The sequence below is a fragment of the Phaseolus vulgaris genome, chromosome 11 (genome assembly GCF_051622355.1).
Source record: "Phaseolus vulgaris cultivar YP4 chromosome 11, ASM5162235v1, whole genome shotgun sequence".
In the NCBI taxonomy this organism is placed as follows: Eukaryota; Viridiplantae; Streptophyta; class Magnoliopsida; order Fabales; family Fabaceae; genus Phaseolus; species Phaseolus vulgaris.
Window position 1 is genome coordinate 53930350 of NC_143508.1, and position 19665 is coordinate 53950014.

At 37.8% G+C, this 19665-nt stretch overlaps 1 protein-coding gene across 1 annotated transcript; it reads right to left on the reverse strand.

Annotated features, from left to right (window-relative positions):
* Positions 1-13963: 13963 nt before the first annotated feature.
* On the reverse strand, positions 13964-16096 carry LOC150023407 (protein ENHANCED DOWNY MILDEW 2-like). Its single transcript, XM_090297536.1, has 4 exons — positions 16017-16096; positions 15344-15808; positions 14337-14433; positions 13964-14231 (listed from the first exon to the last, which is right to left on the reverse strand). Exons 2-4 carry the CDS (start codon positions 15781-15783, stop codon positions 14127-14129), a joined length of 642 nt encoding a protein of 213 aa, XP_090153662.1. The 5' UTR covers positions 15784-15808; positions 16017-16096; the 3' UTR covers positions 13964-14126.
* Between the last annotated feature and the right edge of the window lie 3569 nt (positions 16097-19665).

The following is a 19665-nucleotide window of genomic DNA, read 5'->3' on the forward strand; positions in this document are numbered from 1 at the left end:
AACTATTTCGGGAGAATTTTTCGGAAATTTTGTGCAAACCAAGGCTATCCTCTACCGAAACTTGTGAAATTTCGCCCTACTTTCGGCAATTTTAATTCTGGGTCCGTATTGCCCTGAAAAGGTTCACACAAGTACTTCCATATGCTGTATGCACCCAGGTAAGGAGGCACGTCCATAAAAGAATCACAAAAAGGAGATACGGGGAAGAAAATCCAGGACGTTTTGTTTTCGGTAAACCAGTTTTGTTCACTCTCGGTCTGGGACTTACTACGCCTTACTCCTTGGGTGTTTTGGAATGAAATTTTTACAAAACGTTCGTCACTATGTCTATTGAGTTTTGGCTGAGGTTTGAGGCCCACATTCGTCCCACATGATTGGCAATAAATTTTATATTGATCACTGCCAGGGCTGAAAGGAAGGTTCGTTTGTGTGCGAAACTGTTTGATTTTTTTCGTGGGTGAATACTCATCCGTTTGACATGAAATTTGTCGCGTTTCGTCCCAAATTCAGTGGAGATTCTTACGTGGGATTTCAGGGAAAAACTATTTTGGAAGAATTTTTCGGAAATTTTATGCAAACCAAGGCTATCCTCTACCGAAACTTGTGAAATTTCGCCCTACTTTTGGCAATTTTGATTCTGGGTCCGTATTGCGCTGAAAAGGTTCACACAATTACTTCCATATTGTGTTTGCACCCAGTTAAGGGGGCACGTGCATAAAAGAATCACAAAAAGGAGATACGGGGAAGAAAATCCAGGACGTTTTCTTTTCGGAAAACCAGTTTTGTTCACTAATGGTCTGGGACTTACTACGCCTAACTCCTTGGGTGTTTGGGTCTGAAATTTTAACAGACGTTCGTCACTGTGTCTATTCTGTTTTGGCTGAGGTTTGAGACCCAGAATTGTCCGACAAGATTGGCAATAAATTTTTTGTTGATCACTACCAGGGTTGAAAGGAAGGTTCCTTTGTGTCCGAAACTGTTTGATATTTTTCTTGGGCGAATACTCATCCGTTTGACCTGAAATTTGTCAAGTTTTATCCCAAATTCAGTGGAGATTCTTACGTGGGATTTCAGGAAAAAACTATTTCGGCAGAATTTTTCGGAAATTTTGTGCAAACCAAGGCTATCCTCTACCGAAACTTGTGAAATTTCGCCCTACTGTCGGCAATTTTTATTCTGGGTCCGTATTGCGCTGAAAAGGTTCACACAAGTACTTCCGTATTATGTTTGCACCCGGGTAAGGAGGCACGTCCATAAAAGAATCACAAAAAGGAGATACGGGAAAGAAAATCCAGGACGTTTTGTTTTCGGAAAACCAGTTTTGTTCACTCTCGGTCTAGGACTTACTACGCCTTACTCCTTGGGTGTTTTGGTCTGAAATTTTTACCAGACTTCCGTCACTGTGTGTATTAAGTTTTGGATGAGAGTTGAGGCCCAGATTCGTCCCACAAGATTGGCAATAAATTTTTTACTGATCACTGCCAGGGCCGGAAGGAAGGTTCGTTTGTGTGTGAAACTGTTTGATTTTTATTCGTGGGCGAATACTCATCCGTTTGACATGAAATTTATCGCGTTTCGTCCCAAATTCAGTGGAGATTCTTACGTGGGATTTCTGGAAAAAAACTATTTCGGGAGAATTTTCGGAAATTTTGTGCAAACCAAGGCTATCGTCTACCGAAACTTGTGAAATTTCGCCCTACTTTCGGCAATTTTTATTTTGGGTCCGTATTGCGCTGAAAAAATTCACACAAGCACTTTCGTATGTTGTTTGCACCCAGGTAAGGAGGCACGTCCATAAACGAATCACAAAAAGGAGACACGGGGAAGAAAATCCACGACGTTTTGTTTTCGGAAAACCAGTTTTGTTCACTTACGGTCTGGGACTTACTACGCCTTACTCCTTGGGTGTTTTGGTCTGAAATTTTTACTAGATGTTCGTCACTGTGTCTATTGAGTTTTGGCTGAGGTTTGAGGCCCAGATTCGTCCCACAAGATTGGCAATAAATTTTTTATTGATCACTGCCAGAGCTGAAAGGAACGTTCGTTTGTGTGCGAAACTGTTTGATTTTTTTCGTGGGCGAATACTCATCCGTTTGACCTGAAATTTGTCGCGTTTTGTCCCAAATTCAGTGGAGATTCTTACAAGGGATTTCAGGAAAAAACTATTTCCAGAGAATTTTTCAGAAATTTTGTGCAATCCAAGGCTATCCTCTAACGAAACTTGTAAAATTTCGCCCTACTTTCGGCAATTTTTATTCTGGGTCCGTATTGCACTGAAAAGGTTCACACAAGTACTTCCATATTATGTTTGCACCCGGGTAAGGAGGCACGTCCATAAAAGAATCACAAAAAGGAGATACGGGGAAAAAAATCCAAGACGTTTTGTTTTCGGAAAACCAGTTTTGTTCACTCTCGGTCTGGGAATTACTACGCCTTACTCCTTGGGTGTTTTGGTCTGAAATTTTTACCAGACTTCCGTCACTGTGTGTATTGAGTTTTGGCTGAGAGTTAAGGCCCAGATTCGTCCCACAAGATTGGCAATAAATTTTTTATTGATCACTGCCAGGGCCGGAAGGAAGCTTCGTTTGTGTGTGAAACTGTTTGATTTTTTTTCGTGGGCTAATACTCATCCGTTTCACATGAAATTTGTCGCGTTTCGTCCCAAATTCAGTGGAGATTCTTACGTGGGATTTCAGGAAAAACTATTTCGGAAGAATTTTTCGGAAATTTTGTGCAAACAAAGGCTATCCTCTACCGAAACTTGTGAAATTTCGCCCTACTTTTGGCTATTTTGATTCTGGGTCCGTATTGCGCTGAATAGGTTCACAGAAGTACTTCCATATTCTGTTTGCACCTACGTAAGGAGGCACGTCCATAAAAGAAACGTGCATAAAAGAATCACAAAAAGGAGATACGGGGAAGAAAATCCAGGACATTTTGTTTTCGGAAAACCAGTTTTGTTCACTCTCGGTCTGGGACTTACTACGCCTTACTCCCTGGGTGTTTTGCTCTGAAATTTTTACCAGACGTTCGTCACTGTGTCTATTGAGTTTTGGCTGATGTTTGAGGCCAAGATTCGTCCCACAAGATTGGCAATAAATTTTGTATTCATCACTGCCAGCGCTGAAAGGAAGGTTCGTTTGTGTGCAAAACTGTTTGATTTTTTTCGTGGGCGAATACTCATCCTTTTGACCTAAAATTTGTCGCATTTTGTCCCAAATTCAGTGGAGATTCTTACGTGGGATTTCTGGAAAAAACTATTTGGGGAGAATTTTTCAGAAATTTTGTGCAAACCAAGGCTATCCTCTACCGAAACTTGTGAAATTTCGCCCTACTTTCGGCAATTTTTATTCTGGGTCCGTATTGCGCTTTAAAGGAAGATACGGGGAGGAAAAGCCAGGACGTTTTTTATTCGGAAAATCGGTTTTGTTCACTCTCGTTCTGGGACTTACTACGCCTTACTCCTTAGGTATTTTGGTCTGAAATTTTTACCAGGCATTCATCACTGTGTCTATTGAGTTTTGGCTGAGGTTTGAGTCCCAGATTTGTCCCTCAGGATTAACAATAAATTTTTTATTCGTCACTGCCAGAGCTGAGAGGAAGCTTCGTTTGTGTGTGAAACTGTTTGATTTTTTTCGTGGGTGAATACTCATCCGTTTGACCTGAAATTTGTCGCGTTCTGTCCCAAATTCAGTGGAGATTCTTGGGTGGAATTTCAGGAAAAAACTATTCCGGGAGAATTTTTCAGAAATTTTGTGCAAAACCAAGGCTATCCTCTACCGAAACTTGTGAAATTCGGGCCTAATTTCTGCAATTTCATTCTGGGTCCGTATTGCGCTGAAAAATTCACACAGGCACTTTCGTGTGTTGTTTGCACCCAAACAAGGAGGCACGTCCATAAACGAATCGCAAAAGGAAGATACGGGGAAGAAAAGCAAGGACGTTTTGTTTTCGGAAAACCGGTTTTGTTCACTCTCGGTCTGTGACTTACTACGCCTTACTCCTTGGGTATTTTGGTCTGAAATTTTTACCAGGCATTCGTCACTGTGTCTATTGATTGTTGGCTGAGGTTTGATCCCCACATTCGTCCCACAGGATTGGCAATAAATTTTTTATTCGTCACTGCCAGGGCTGAGAGGAAGGTTCGTTTGTGTGTGAAACTATTTGATTTTTTTCATGGGTGAATACTCATTCGTTTGACCTGAAGTTTGTTGCGTTTTTTCCCAAACTCAGTGGAGATTCTTGGGTGGAATTTCAGGAAAAAACTATTCCGGGAGAATTTTTCAGAAATTTTGTGCAAAACCAAGGCAATCCTCTACCGAAACTTGTGAAATTCGGGCCTAATTTCTGCAATTTCATTATGGGTTCGTATTGCGCTGAAAAAATTCACACAGGCACTTTCTTGTGTTGTTTGCACCCAGGCAAGGAGGCACGTCCATAAACGAATCGCAAAAGGAAGATACGGGGAAGAAAATCCAGGACGTTTTGTTTTCGGAAAACCGGTTTTGTTCACTCTCGGTCTGGGACTTACTACGCCTTACTCCTTGGGTATTTTGGTCTGAAATTTTTACCAGGCATTCGTCACTGTGTCTATTGATTGTTGGCTGAGGTTTGATCCCCACATTCGTCCCACAGGATTGGCAATAAATTTTTTATTCGTCACTGCCAGAGCTGAGAGGAAGGTTCGTTTGTGTGTGAAACTGTTTGATTTTTTTCATGGGTGAATACTCATCCGTTTGACCTGAAGTTTGTTGCCTTTTCAGTGGAGATTCTTGGTGGAATTTCAGGAAAAAACTATTCCAAGAGAATTTTTCAGAAATTTTGTGCATAACCAAGGCAATCCTCTACCGAAACTTGTGAAATTCGGGCTAATTTCTGCAATTTCATTCTGGGTCCGTATTGCGCTGAAAAAATTCGCACAGGCACTTTGGTGTGTTGTTTGCACCCAGGCAAGGAGACACGTCCATAAACGAATCGCAAAAGGAAGATACGGGGAACAAAAGCCAGGACGTTTTGTTATCGGAAAACCGGTTTTGTTCAATCTCGGTCTGGGACTTACTACGCCTTACTCCTTGGGTATTTTGGTCTGAAATTTTTACCAGGCATTCATCACTGTGTCTATTGAGTATTGGCTGAGGTTTGAGCCCCAGATTTGTCCCTCAGGATTAACAATAAAATTTTTATTCGTCACTGGCAGGGCTGAGAGGAAGGTTCGTTTGTGTGTGAAATTGTTTGATTTTTTTCGTGGGTGAATACTCATCCGTTTGACCTGAAGTTTGTCGCGTTTTAACCCAAATTCAGTGGAGATTCTTGGGTGGAATTTCAGGAAAAAACTATTCCGGGAGAATTTTTCAGAAATTTTGTGCAAAACCAAGGCTATCCTCTACCGAAACTTGTGAAATTCGGGCCTAATTTATGCAATTTCATTCAAGGTCCGTATTGCGCTGAAAAAATTCACACAAGCACTTTGGTGTGTTGTTTGCACCCAGGCAAGGAGGCACGTCCATAAACGAATCACAAAAAGAAGTTACGGGGAAGAAAAGCCAGGACGTTTTGTTTTCGGAAAACCGGTTTTGTTCACTCTCGGTCTGGGACTTACTACGCCTTACTCCTTGGGTATTTTGGTCTGAAATTTTTACCAGGCATGCGTCACTGTGTCTATTGAGTGTTGGCTGAGGTTTGAGCCCCAGATTCGTCCCACAGGATTGGCAATAAATTTTTTATTCGTCACTACAAGGGCTGAGAGGAAGGTTCGTTTGTGTGTGAAACTGTTTCATTTTTTTCATGGGTGAATAATCATCCGTTTGACCTGAAGTTTGTCGCGTTTTGTCCCAAATTCAGTGGAGATTCTTGGGTGGAATTTCAGGAAAAGACTATTCCGGGAGAATTTTTCAGAAATTTTGTGCAAAACCAAGGCAATCCTCTACCGAAACTTGTTAAATTCGGGCCTAATTTCTGCAATTTAATTCCGGGTCTGTATTGCGCTGAAAAAAATTCACACAGGCACTTTGGTGTGTTGTTTGTACCCAGGCAAGGAGGCACGTCCATAAACGAATCACAAAAGGAAGATACGGGGAAGAAAAGCCAGGACGTTTTGTTTTCGGAAAATCGGTTTTGTTCACTCTCGGTCTGGGACTTACTACGCCTTACTCCTTGGGTATTTTGGTCTGAAATTTTTACCAGGCATTCGTCACTGTGTCTATTGAGTGTTGGCTCAGGTTTGAGCCCCAGATTCGTCCCACAGGATTGGCAATAAATTTTTTATTCGTCACTGCCAGGGTTGAGAGGAAGGTTCGTTTGTGTGTGAAACTATTTGATTTTTTTCATGGGTGAATACTCATTCGTTTGACCTGAAGTTTGTTGCGTTTTTTCCCAAACTCAGTGGAGATTCTTGGGTGGAATTTCAGGAAAAAACTATTCCGGGAGAATTTTTCAGAAATTTTGTGCAAAACCAAGGCAATCCTCTAACGAAACTTGTGAAATTCGGGCCTAATTTCTGCAATTTCATTCTGGGTCCGTATTGCGCTGTAAAAATTCACACAGGCACTTTGGTGTGTTGTTTGCACCCAGGCAAGGAGACACGTCCATAAACGAATCGCAAAAGGAAGATACGGGGAAGAAAAGCCAGGACGTTTTGTTTTCGGAAAACCGGTTTTGTTCAATCTCGGTCTGGGACTTACTACGCCTTACTCCTTGGGTATTTTGGTCTGAAATTTTTACCAGGCATTCATCACTGTGTCTATTGAGTATTGGCTGAGGTTTGAGCCCCAGATTTGTCCCTCAGGATTAACAATAAAATTTTTATTCGTCACTGCCAGGGCTGAGAGGAAGGTTCGTTTGTGTGTGAAATTGTTTGATTTTTTACGTGGGTGAATACTCATCCGTTTGACCTGAAGTTTGTCGCGTTTTAACCCAAATTCAGTGGAGATTCTTGGGTGGAATTTCAGGAAAAGACTATTCCGGGAGAATTTTTCAGAAATTTTGTGCAAAACCAAGGCTATCCTCTACCGAAACTTGTTAAATTCGGGCCTAATTTCTGCAATTTAATTCTGGGTCTGTATTGCGCTGAAAAAAATTCACACAGGCACTTTGGTGTGTTGTTTGCACCCAGGCAAGGAGGCACGTCCATAAACGAATCACAAAAGGAAGATACGGGGAAGAAAAGCCAGGACGTTTTGTTTTCGGAAAATCGGTTTTGTTCACTCTCGGTCTGGGACTTACTACGCCTTACTCCTTGGGTATTTTGGTCTGAAATTTTTACCAGGCATTCGTCACTGTGTCTATTCAGTGTTGGCTGAGGTTTGAGCCCCAGATTCGTCCCACAGGATTGGCAATAAATTTTTTATTCGTCACTGCCAGGGTTGAGAGGAAGGTTCGTTTGTGTGTGAAACTATTTCATTTTTTTCATGGGTGAATACTCATTCGTTTGACCTGAAGTTTGTCGCGTTTTTTCCCAAACTCAGTGGAGATTCTTGGGTGGAATTTCAGGAAAAAACTATTCCGGGAGAATTTTTCAGAAATTTTGTGCAAAACCAAGGCAATCCTCTACCGAAACTTGTGAAATTCGGGCCTAATTTCTGCAATTTCATTCTGGGTCCGTATTGCGCTGAAAAAAATTCAAACAGGCACTTCCGTGTGTTGTTTGCACCCAGGCACGGAGGCACGTCCATAAACGAATCACAAAAGGAAGATACGGGGAAGAAAAGCCAGGACGTTTTTTTTTCGGAAAACCGGTTTTGTTCACTCTCGGTCTGGTACTTACTACGCCTTACTCCTTGGGTATTTTAGTCTGAAATTTTTACCAGGCATTCGTCACTGTGAATATTGAGTGTTGGCTGTGGTTTGAGCCCCAGATTCGTCCAACAGGATTGGCAATAAATTTTTTATTCGTCACTCCCAGGGCTGAGAGGAAGGTTCGTTTGTGTGTGAAACTGTTTGATTTTTTTCATGGGTGAATACTCATCCGTTTGACCTGAAGTTTGTTGCGTTTTCAATGGAGATTCTTGGGTGGAATTTCCGGAAAAAACTATTCCGGGAGAATTTTTCAGAAATTTTGTGCAAAACCAAGGCAATCCTCTAACGAAACTTGTGAAATTCGGGCCTAATTTCTGCAATTTAATTCTGGGTCTGTATTGCGCTGAAAAAAATTCACACAGGCACTTTCTTGTGTTGTTTGCACCCAGGCAAGGAGGCACGTCCATAAACGAATCGCAAAAGGAAGATACGGGGAAGAAAATCCAGGACGTTTTGTTTTCGGAAAACCGGTTTTGTTCACTCTCGGTCTGGGACTTACTACGCCTTACTCCTTGGGTATTTTGGTCTGAAATTTTTACCAGGCATTCGTCACTGTGTCTATTGAGTTTTGGCTGAGGTTTGAGCCCCAGATTTGTCCCTCAGGATTAGCAATAAATTTTTTATTCGTCACTGTCAGGGCTGAGAGGAAGGTTCGTTTGTGTGTGAAACTGTTTGATTTTTTTCGTGGGTGAATACTCATCCGTTTGACCTGAAGTTTTTCGCGTTTTGTCTCAAATTCAGTGGACATTCTTGGGTGGAATTTCAGGAAAAAACTATTCCGGGAGAATTTTTCATAAATTTTGTGCAAAACCAAGGCTTAACCTCTACCGAAACTTGTGCAATTCGAGCCTAATTTCTGCAATTTTATTTTGGGTCCGTATTGCGCTGAAAAAAATTCACACAGGCACTTTCGTGTGTTGTTTGCACCCAGGCAAGGAGGCACGTCCATAAACGAATCACAAAAGGAAGATACGGGGAAGAAAAGCCAGGACGTTTTCTTTTCGGAAAACCGGTTTTGTTCACTCTCGGTCTGGGACTTACTACGCCTTACTCCTTGGGTATTTTGGTCTGAAATTTTTACCAGGCATTCGTCACTGTGTCTATTGAGTTTTGGCTGAGGTTTGAGCCCCAGATTTGTCCCTCAGGATTAACAATAAATTTTTTATTCGTCACTGGCAGGGCTGAGAGGAAGGTTCGTTTATGTGTGAAACTGTTTGATTTTTTTCATGGGTGAATACTCATCCGTTTGACCTGAAGTTTGTCCCGTTTTGTCCCAAATTCAGTGGACATTCTTGGGTGGAATTTCAGGAAAAAACTATTCCGGGAGAATTTTTCAGAAATTTTGTGCAAAACCAAGACTAACCTCTACTGAAACTTGTGCAATTTGGGCCTAATTTCTGCAATTTCATTCTGGGTCCGTATTGCGCTGAAAAAAATTCACACAGGCACTTTGGTGTGTTGTTTGCACCCAAGCAAGGTGGCACGTCCATAAACGAATCACAAAAGGAAGATACGGGGAAGAAAAGCCAGGACGTTTTATTTTCGGAAAACCGGTTTAGTTCACTCTCGGTCTGGGACTTACTACGCCTTACTCCTTGGGTATTTTGGTCTGAAATTTTTACCAGGCATTCGTCACTGTGTCTATTGAGTTTTGGCTGAGGTTGGGCTGAGGTTTGAGCCCCAGATTCGTCCCACAGTATTGGCAATAAATTTTTTATTCGTCACTGCCAGGGCTTAACGGAAGGTTCGTTTGTGTGTGAAACTATTTGATTTTTTTCGCGGGTGATTACTCATCCGTTTGACCTGAAGTTTGTCGCGTTTTGTCCCAAATTCAGTGGAGATTCTTGGGTGGAATTTCAGGAAAAAACTATTCCGGGAGAATTTTTCAGAAATTTTGTGCAAAACCAAGGCTATCCTCTACCAAAACTTGTGCAATTCGGGCCTAATTTCTGCAATTTCATTCTGGGTCCGTATTGCGCTGAAAAAAATTCACACAGGCACTTTAGTGTGTTATTTGCACCCAGGCAAGGAGGCACGTCCATAAACGAATCACAAAAGGAAGATACGGGAAAGAAAAGCCAGGACGTTTTGTTTTCGGAATACCGGTTTTGTTCACTCTCGGTCTGGGACTTACTACGCCTTACTCCTTGGGTATTTTGGTCTGAAATTTTTACCAGGCATTCGTCACTTTGTCTATTGAGTGTTGGCTGAGGTTTGAGCCCAGATTCGTCCCACAGGATTGGCAATAAATTTTTTATTCGTCACTGCCAGGGTTGAGAGGAAGGTTCGTTTGTGTGCAAAACTGTTTGATTTTTTTCGTGGGTGAATACTCATCCGTTTGACCTGAAGTTTGTCGTGTTTTGTCCCAAATTCAGTGGAGATTCTTGGTTGGAATTTCAGGAAAAAACTATTCCGGGAGAATTTTTCAGAAATTTTGTGCAAAACCAAGGCAATCCTCTAACGAAACTTGTGAAATTCGGGCCTAATTTCTGCAATTTCATTCTGGGTCCGTATTGCGCTGAAAAAAATTCACACAGCACTTTCGTGTGTTGTTTGCACCCAGGAAAGGAGGCACGTCCATAAACGAATCGCAAAAGGAAGATACGGGGAAGAAATTCCATGATGTTTTCTTTTCGGAAAACCGGTTTTGTTCACTCTCGGTCTGGGACTTACTACGCCTTACTCCTTGGGTATTTTGGTCTGAAATTTTTACCAGGCATTCGTCACTGTGTCTATTCAGTTTTGACTGAGGTTTGAGTCCCAGATTCGTCCCACAGGATTGGCAATAAATTTTTTATTCGTCACTGCCAGGGCTGAGAGGAAGGTTTGTTTGTGTGTGAAACTGTTTGATTTTTTTCGTGGGTGAATACTCATCCATTTCACCTGAAGTTTGTCACGTTTTGTCCTAAATTCAGTGGAGATTCTTACGTGGAATTTCAGGAAAAAAATATTTTGGGAGATTTTTTCGGAAATTTTGTGCAAACCAAGGCTATCCTCTACAAAAACTTGTGAAATTTCGCCCTACTTTCGGACAATTTTTATTCTGGGTCCGTATTACGCTGAAAAGGTTCACACAAGTACTTCCATATGTTGTTTGCACCCAGGTAAGGAGGCACGTCCATAAAAGAATCACAAAAAGAAGATACGGGGAGGAAATTCCAGGACGTTTTGTTTTCGGAAAACCCGTTTTGTTCACTCTCGGTCTTGGACTTACTACGCCTTACTCCTTGGCTGTTTTGGTCTGAAATTTTTACCAGACGTTCGTCACTGTGTCTATTGAGTTTTGGATGACGTTGGAGGCCCAGATTCGTCCCACAAGATTGGCAATAAATTTTTTATTGATCACTGCCAGGGCTGAAAGGAAGGTTCGTTTGTGTGCAAAACTGTTTGATTTTTTTCGTGGGCGAATACTCATCCGTTTGACCTGAAATTTGTCGCGTTTTTTCCCAAATTCAATGGAGATTCTTACCTGGAATTTCAGGAAAAAACTATTAAAGGGAGAATTTTTCAGAAATTTTGTGCAAAACCAAGGCTATCCTCTACCGAAACTTGTGAAATTTCGCCCTACTTTCGGCAATTTTTATTCTGGGTCTGTATTCCGCTGAAAAGGTTCACACAAGTACTTCCATATGTTGTTTGCACATAGGTAAGGAGGCACGTCCAAAAAAGAATCACAAAAAGGAGATACGGGGAAGAAATTCCAGGACGTTTTGTTTTCGAAAAACCATTTTTGTTCTCTCTCGGTCTGGGACATACTACGCCTTAATCCTTAGGTGTTTTGGTCTGAAATTTTTACCAGACGTTCGTCACTGTGTCTATTGAGTTTTGGATGAGGTTTGAAGCCCAGATTCGTCCCACAAGATTGACAATAAATTTTTTATAGATCACTGCCAGAGCTGAAAGGAAGGTTCGTTTGTGTGCAAAATTGTTTGATTTTTTTCGTGGGCGAATACTCATCCGTTTGACCTGAACTTTGTCGCGTTTTTTCCCAAATTCAGTGGAGATTCTTACGTGGAATTTCAGGAAAAAAAAATTTTGGGAGAATTTTTCGGAAATTTTGTGCAAAACCAAAGCTATCCTCTACAAAAACTTGTGAAATTTCGCCCTACTTTCGGACAAATTTTATTTTGGGTCCGTATTACGCTGAAAAGGTTCACACAAGTACTTCCATATGTTGTTTGCACCCAGGTAAGGAGGCACGTCCATAAAAGAATCACAAAAAGAAGATACGGGGAAGAAAATCCAGGACGTTTTGTTTTCGGAAATCCAATTTTGTTCACTCTCGGTCTAGGACTTACTACGCCTTAGTCCTGGGGTGGTTTGGTCTGAAATTTTTACCAGACGTTCGTCACTGTGTCTATTGAGTTTTGGCCGAGGTTTGACGCCCAGATTCGTCCCACAAGATTGGCAATACATTTTTTATTGATCACTGCCAGAGCTGAAAGGAATGTTCCTTTGTGTGCGAAACTGTTTGATTTTTTCGTGGGCGAATACTCATCCGTTTGACGTGAAATATGTCGCGTTTTGTCCCAAATTCAGTGGAGATTTTTACCTGGAATTTCAGGAAAAAACTATTTCAAGAGAATTTTTTGGCAATATTGTGCAAACCAAGGCTATCCTCTACCGAAACTTGTGAAATTTTTCCCTACTTTCGACAATTTTTATTCTGGGTCAGTATTGCGCTGAAAAGATTCACACAAGTACTTTCATATGTTGTTTTTACCCAGGTAAGGAGGCACGTCCATAAAAGAATCACAAAAAGGAAATGCGGGCAAGAAAATCCAGGACGTTTTGTTTTCGAAAAACCAGTTTTGTTCACTCTCGGTCTGACACTTACTACGTGTTACTCCTTGGGTGTTTTGGTCTGAAATTTTTACCAGACGTTCGTCACTGTGTCTATTGAGTTTTGGCTGAGGTTTGAAGGCCAGATTCATCCCACAAGATTTGCAATAAATTTTTTATTGATCACTGCCAGGGTTGAAAGGAAGGTTCGTTTGTGTGCGAAACTGTTTGATTTTTTTCGTGAGCGAATACTCATCTATTTGACCTGAAATATGTCGCGTTTTGTCCCAAATTCAGTGGAGATTCTTGGGTGGAATTTCAGGAAAAAACTATTCCGGGAGAATTTTTCAGAAATTTTGTGCAAAACCAAGGCTATCCTCTACCGAAACTTGTGAAATTTCGCCCTACTTTTGGCAATTTTTATTCTAGGTCCGTATTGCGCTGAAAAGGTTCACACAAGTACTTCCATATGTTGTTTGCACCCAGGTAAGGAGGCACGCTCATAAAAAAATCACAAAAAGGAGATACGGGGAAGAAAATCCAAGACGTTTTGTTTTCGAAAAACCAGTTTTGTTCACTCTCGGTCTGGGACTTACTACGCCTTACTCCTTGGGTGTTTTGGTCTGAAATTTTTACCAGGCGTTCGTCACTGTGTCTATTGAGTTTTGGCTGAGGTTTGAGACCCAGATTCGTCCCACAAGATTGACAATAAATTTTTTATTGATCACTGCCAGGGCTGAAAGGAATGTTCCTTTGTGTGCGAAACTGTTTGATTTTTTTTCGTGGGCGAATACTCATCCGTTTGACCTGAAATTTGTCGCGTTTTGTCCCAAATTCAGTGGAGATTCTTACGTGGAATTTCAGGAAAAAAACTATTTCGGGAAAATTTTTCGGAAATTTTGTGGAAACCAAAGCTAAAAGGATTCCCATCAGCAATATTTCTCTCAAATTCCTTTGTGACATGCTTGACTACATCGGGAAGTAATTTTGCAACACAATGTGGATGATAAAAACGGTCACAGTTCCAGAAGCACATTTAAAAACATGAAAGGAGAATTACCAAAAACTTAGTTCCTTGTATAACAGGAAGCTCCAGAACAACCCTTTGTTTCCAAGGTTTGTTGGTGTTTTAATAAATCAATCATAATTAGTGCAAGATAGAACACATATTGAAGCAGGAGAAGTGTTTGACTATGAAATTCACATGAATGCATGGTGTGAGAAGAGGAATAGATAAAATACTATTCATGTCAAGGTTAGTTTTCATAAATTGTCAACATTGTGAGGAAATGACAGACCTGTTAGCATCCCTTAATAAGATTACTTTTGGGGTTGGGTAATACAAAAAAGTTGCTTTATTTGTTGAAGAAAAAAGGAGGGAAATGTAAGATTCAAAGGGCATGCTTGATTTTGAATTTGGATCTCAATTCTACTACAATGGCTAAAAAAGTCAATATAAAGTAGTTGACTAACAATGACAAGGAGGCACGTCATTCTGCCAAAGGAAAATAATTAAATGATGTAAGCAAGAAGAGAAGCTTTTTCCATAGCTATACCTTAGCACCGATAACTTTATCAGAAGACCCCAGCTTGGCACATGCAAAACATTGGTGCTGATGACATTCACAATTCTTACAATAAAAGTTCTGGATCTCCTGCATAATTTTGCCATGGCCACAGTCAACAAATTTCTTCCAAATTATATGAAGTGGAAAAGGAGAAGTAAAATATAAATGGAAAACAATAGATCCCCAACATACATCAACTTCCTTCTGGGTAAAACCAAGAGAAGAACAACTATTTTCTCTACCAGCCTCCTTTGTAGCATGAAATGATCTCATGCACACGCCATCACAACTGCAATTAATATTAAATAATGTTAAATTATGAACAAAAACTCAAAAACTATTCTACAGTAGGGAAGCAAATGAAAACTTCATCTAATTTACTGTAAGAAATTTATCAGAATACATAGTACTTCAGGTTCCTTACACTATCTTTAGAATATATTGTAGAATCAATTAGTCATCTTAGGAGATGGTTACTGATTTTATTACTTTTTTTTGTTTGTTTCCTTTTTATTATGACTATGGCTCATTATATCTTGGCAGGATTTGGCTTATACTGAATTTTCTACAGCCCGCAATCAAGTATTTGATTACTTGGTAAATAGAACCATTGTGTTGGTATTTTATTCTAATTTTACACACCGTATCAATATAAAGTATTATTATGCAGTCTCTATTCCAATAATTCTTAACGAAAGACAAGCAGTGAGACAAATATAAAGGAGGACAGATAAGTATACCAATGAAAATAAATTACCACCACTTAAAATAGATTAAAGTATACCAATTAAAATAAACTAACCCAATGAAAAAAATAGCATACCATATAACATTACCACCATTCTTTTATTATGATTATGGCTCACAATATCTTGGCGGATTTGGCTTATACTAGATTTTCTACAGATCAAGTACTTGATACCTTTTGTAAATAGAACCATTGTGTTGGTATTTTATGAAATTTCAGTATAGAGTATTATTATGCATAATCATTATTCCAATAATCCTTAACAATAGATATGCAGTAAGAAAGATACACAAGAGGACATATACAGATTCTTAAAATAAATTAACCCATCTGAAAAAATAACATACCATATAACATTACCAAATAAATTTTCAGAAAAAAGAATCATGAAATGCAGTTTCACATACATCATTATCAGAATAAGAACGTTCGGAAGAAAGAAAAAAAATACCTCAACTCCCTATCCTTGCTCAAGTCTTGCCAGAGAGATCCCACAGACATTTGATGTCCTCCCTTCACACTATGGAGGAAATGAAGGGTGATCAAAACAGTCCTTACGTTTTCTTGAAAACCCTTCCTAGGCTTCTCAATCTTGATCCACCTTCCATCCTTTGCCAGCAAGAACACCTCGGGTCTCGCTTTGGAAAGATCAAATCTCCACGCCGTCACTTGCATGAAAATCTTCAACAGCCCGCTATCGGCATCCCCGTCCAGAAACACCTTCTCTTCGCAACCACCACAGTTCTCAGAATCATCCCATTGAATTGGCAACACAGCAAAAGACACAGGATTGTCCTCATCGTCAACAAGATGGTAATTTGACACAGAGATTAACTGAACCTCAGACTCACACTCATCTTCATCATCTGAATGCGACCTACCCCTCTTCATCTCAAAGTCTCACTTTCCACACACACTACCAAAACAACCAAGAAAACAAAATCAAAGGTGTGAGTAATTGTTAATGATAACGTATACATAAAGCAATCATAACCACTCAGGGTTTAAACACAAAACCCTTCCCTCGTCAATGGAGGAGTGTAACAAATCTTTAGAAACAAGAAAAACCCTAAAAAATTCGAAAATCGAAAAAGAAAACGACAATGGTGGAGAAATGAAGCAACCTTGTAACGCGCGAGAGAGGGAAAGAACCAAAAGTAGAAGTGAAAAGCCAAGAGTTTCTTCTTAGGATAGAGAGTTAAATCCACAATGGAAATTTTGGCGCTGCTACGATTTTTATAGGAGTTGCCACGTCACTCTTCTTCTTCCTCAAACCGCCACCTGTCACAAAGAATCTTATCTGACACTTTCTTCAAACGGAAATAATATCTTTATGACATAAGAAATAAAATCTTTATATATATTATGATAATACAAAACAAATAAGGACGCATTTTTTATTTATTTATTTATATATATTTATGTTTAATATTAAAATTTGAATAAATAATATTATTATTTGCACATTTATCTTAACAATATAAATTTATAGTATATTATAAATAAAAATTGACATTATCATTATTATGTAAAATTATTATACTTTGTGTGAATTGGCTTAACCAATATCATTCTAAGTATTTTATTTTTTACAAATTTTATTTCCTAAAAATGTCACACACATTAACCACTTTTACGATTCAAAATCGTTCGTCTTCTCCAGTATTTCCACTAATACTTTTCTTTCTCTCAAATTTGAAGAGACATTCTTCTTTCTATGCAACTGTTTGAAAAGTAACCACTTTTTCAATTCAAAACCGTCTCCAACCTCTATTTCAATTTAAATAAGAAATGACAACAATGTCCATAATATAATGAATTATTTATATAAAGATAAAATAAGGCAAAAGTTAAGAGTTGTTAAAGAGGAGAATCCCCTTTATATATACTAGCGGAAACACAGGCGCTAAAGCGCCTGTGTATCCGCATTTTTTTATTATTACTATATTGTATATTATTATTTGTATTCATATCTTTTAAATATTACTAAGTAAATATCATTTATGAGTTTCAACCTACTATTTTAATAATTAAGTTGCAGTAAAAAATATATTAAACAAATTTAAATTTATAACACAATAAACATAACCAATTTTGATTTGTTGTTACTAACATAAAACTAAAAAAGAGAAATATAATAATGAAAAGAAAATAATAATAATAAGATAAGAAACTCGGTAACAAACCTTAAAAAAATATTTATTTTCCAATCTTTTTCCTCTTCCCTGCACCGCAAGAATGTTCAGAACGCATTCATCCTCCTCATGCCCACATCAACAATGATGTCAAAAATTTAACTTTGTACCCTAAAGAAATTAAGTCATCATTCTTGTGCATCACTAATTTTGATTTGTTGTTAGTAACATAAAACTAAAAAAGAGAAATATAATAATGAAAAGAAAAAAAAAGAAGAAGAATAAGATGAGAAACTCCATAACAAACCTTAAGAATTTCATATTCAGAACGCATTCATCCTCCCCGTCTCACATCAATAATGGTGTCAAGATAACTCTGTACTTGTGCAGTATTTCCGCCTTCGGTGTACAAAAATGAAAAGTAGAGTAAAAAAAATAAAAATGATAAAATTGAGTAACATTAACAATTAAACAACCAAGAAAAGAAAACTCACTTATCGAAACTAATGTGGAATGTGTTGTGTTCTTCTTCTTACTCTTATCTTGAAGAATGAATCTTTTTATCTAATGGAAGTGATATGAACAAAAGAGATAAAATGAGAAAGAGTAAATTCAAATTGAAAAGAAACTCTGAAGAAATAAAGATATATTTCAAAAAGCTAAATTCAAAACAGTTTTACGTTTAAAAACTCCATTCTGATAACTGTTTTAATATTTACAAAATAACTAAAAATAAAATTAAGTTTTTTATAGATATAAAAAACAGTTATCTATATCAAAAACAGTTATGAGGGGAATCCCCATTATATATAGGTATATATATATATAATATAATATATATATATATAATATATATATACATATATATTTAATTAAATATGTTTAAAATAATTAAATAATTATATTTTTTATCACAATAAATCAAATGTAATATTATTTTAATAATGTGATTCTTAATGAGTAAAGAAATTGAAGTTATTAATTTATAAAATAAACTAAACATCTTTATTGGAAAAAATAAAATAAAATGTATACATTAAAGAAATAGGAAAAGCAAAATAAGATAAATAAAAGAGATGAAATATGAAGAAAATTAGCAATACACATTTCAGAATCTAAAAATTAGAGTTTTTGAAGCATTGAGGAGACGAAATACATGGTGAAGTGACTGTGATGAAATGTGAAGAGGAACAGTAATACACTATTTCAGGATCTCAAAATTAGAATTTTGAGGAGGCGGGAGGCATAGTGGCAGCCAAGGAAGACTGTGTGCGCTTGCATTTAGATGTTGGAAGGGTCAACAATGAAGGCGTTTGCTCACGCTGAGTATCACAGCTTGGAACTTCTCGATTTCTTCTTCTCTATCTTCTTCTTCCTCTTGTGCTTGAGAAATATGAAAGAAAACACACCAAAATTGAATTTGTTGAAAGAATACCAAAATTGAATTTGCGCGCACTTATCAAATAGCATCAGTCAATAGTTTTTAAGATGTTTCTTATTCTTCCTCTCTCATAGTTTTCTTATATATATTTTTTTTTGCCTAAAAAAAGTAACCGTGCATAAACCCACATTTCACCCCTCTCTCCCCACTCTTTTCTAATAAAACGTATCAATCTCTCCCCTCTCCTGCCCATTAAGTGAGAACAAATAAAATTAAATTTTAAAATGTAAAGTAACCAATTTCTCCACTCACCTGCCCATGAGAACAAATAAAATAAAATTTTAAAATTAAAAAATTCTTATTTAATAAAGAAGAATATTAGTTTAAAACAGAAAAGTAACCTATTTCTCCACTCTCCTGCGAGTTAAGTGAGAACAAAAATAAATTAACGTACCAATCTCTCCACTTTCCTGTCAGTTAAGTAGTGAGAACAAATAAAATAAAATTAAAAAATTAAAAAACTGTTTTATTAAATTCTAAAATTATAAAATGTCTAAATAACCAAAATAAATTGATAAAACAAAATATTAAGTAAGGATAAAATAGGAAAACAATTTAGAGTAGTTAAAGTGGAGAATCCAAAATGTCCAAATAACCAAAATAAATTGATAAAACGAAATATTAAGCAAGGATAAAGTAGGAAAACAATTTAGAGCAGTTAAAGTGGGGAATCACATTTATATATAGGAATAGATTACAATTACGATAGTAGAAACAAATTAGATAGAATAAGAGAGAGAAAGAAATAAGATCTTTTTTATATATATTAGCGAGAACACAGGCACTGACGTGTCTGTGTATCCGCATTTTTTATTTTTGTTTCTTTAGTATTTTTTTATTTTTCAAAAACAATTTAAAATGAGAAGTTAAAGAGTATATAATTAAATAGTAGTGTGTATCCGCATTTTTTATTTCTCTTTCTTTAGTATTCTTTTATTCTTCAAAAACAATTTCTCTTAATAACATTAAAATGAGAAGTTAAAGAGTATACCGTTAAAGAGTAGGTTAATAAAATAGTGGAGAGCGGTAATTAAAAGTTGCATATGGCAAAGAGAATGAATGAATTTATTTATTTACATGAAAGTGAAAAGGAAAGAGAAAAGAAAGTGAGAAGTATGGTAAAAAAAGAATGTGTTAGGTGTAGTGAAGAGAGAAAGTGGGGAGTAGGTACCTATATATGAGAGAGAAAGTGGGAAG

What these genes read in the sequence shown, in the direction of transcription:
- LOC150023407 (XM_090297536.1), bottom strand. Translation starts at nt 15,783, where the DNA reads ATGAAGAGGGGTAGGTCGCATTCAGATGATGAAGATGAGTGTGAGTCT. An exon ending in AGCAAGGATAGGGAGTTGAG is followed by an intron (nt 14,434 to 15,343) that starts GTATTTTTTTTC and finishes TATTAATTGCAG; the next exon opens with TTGTGATGGCGTGTGCATGA. An exon ending in TTACCCAGAAGGAAGTTGAT is followed by an intron (nt 14,232 to 14,336) that starts GTATGTTGGGGA and finishes AAAATTATGCAG; the next exon opens with GAGATCCAGAACTTTTATTG.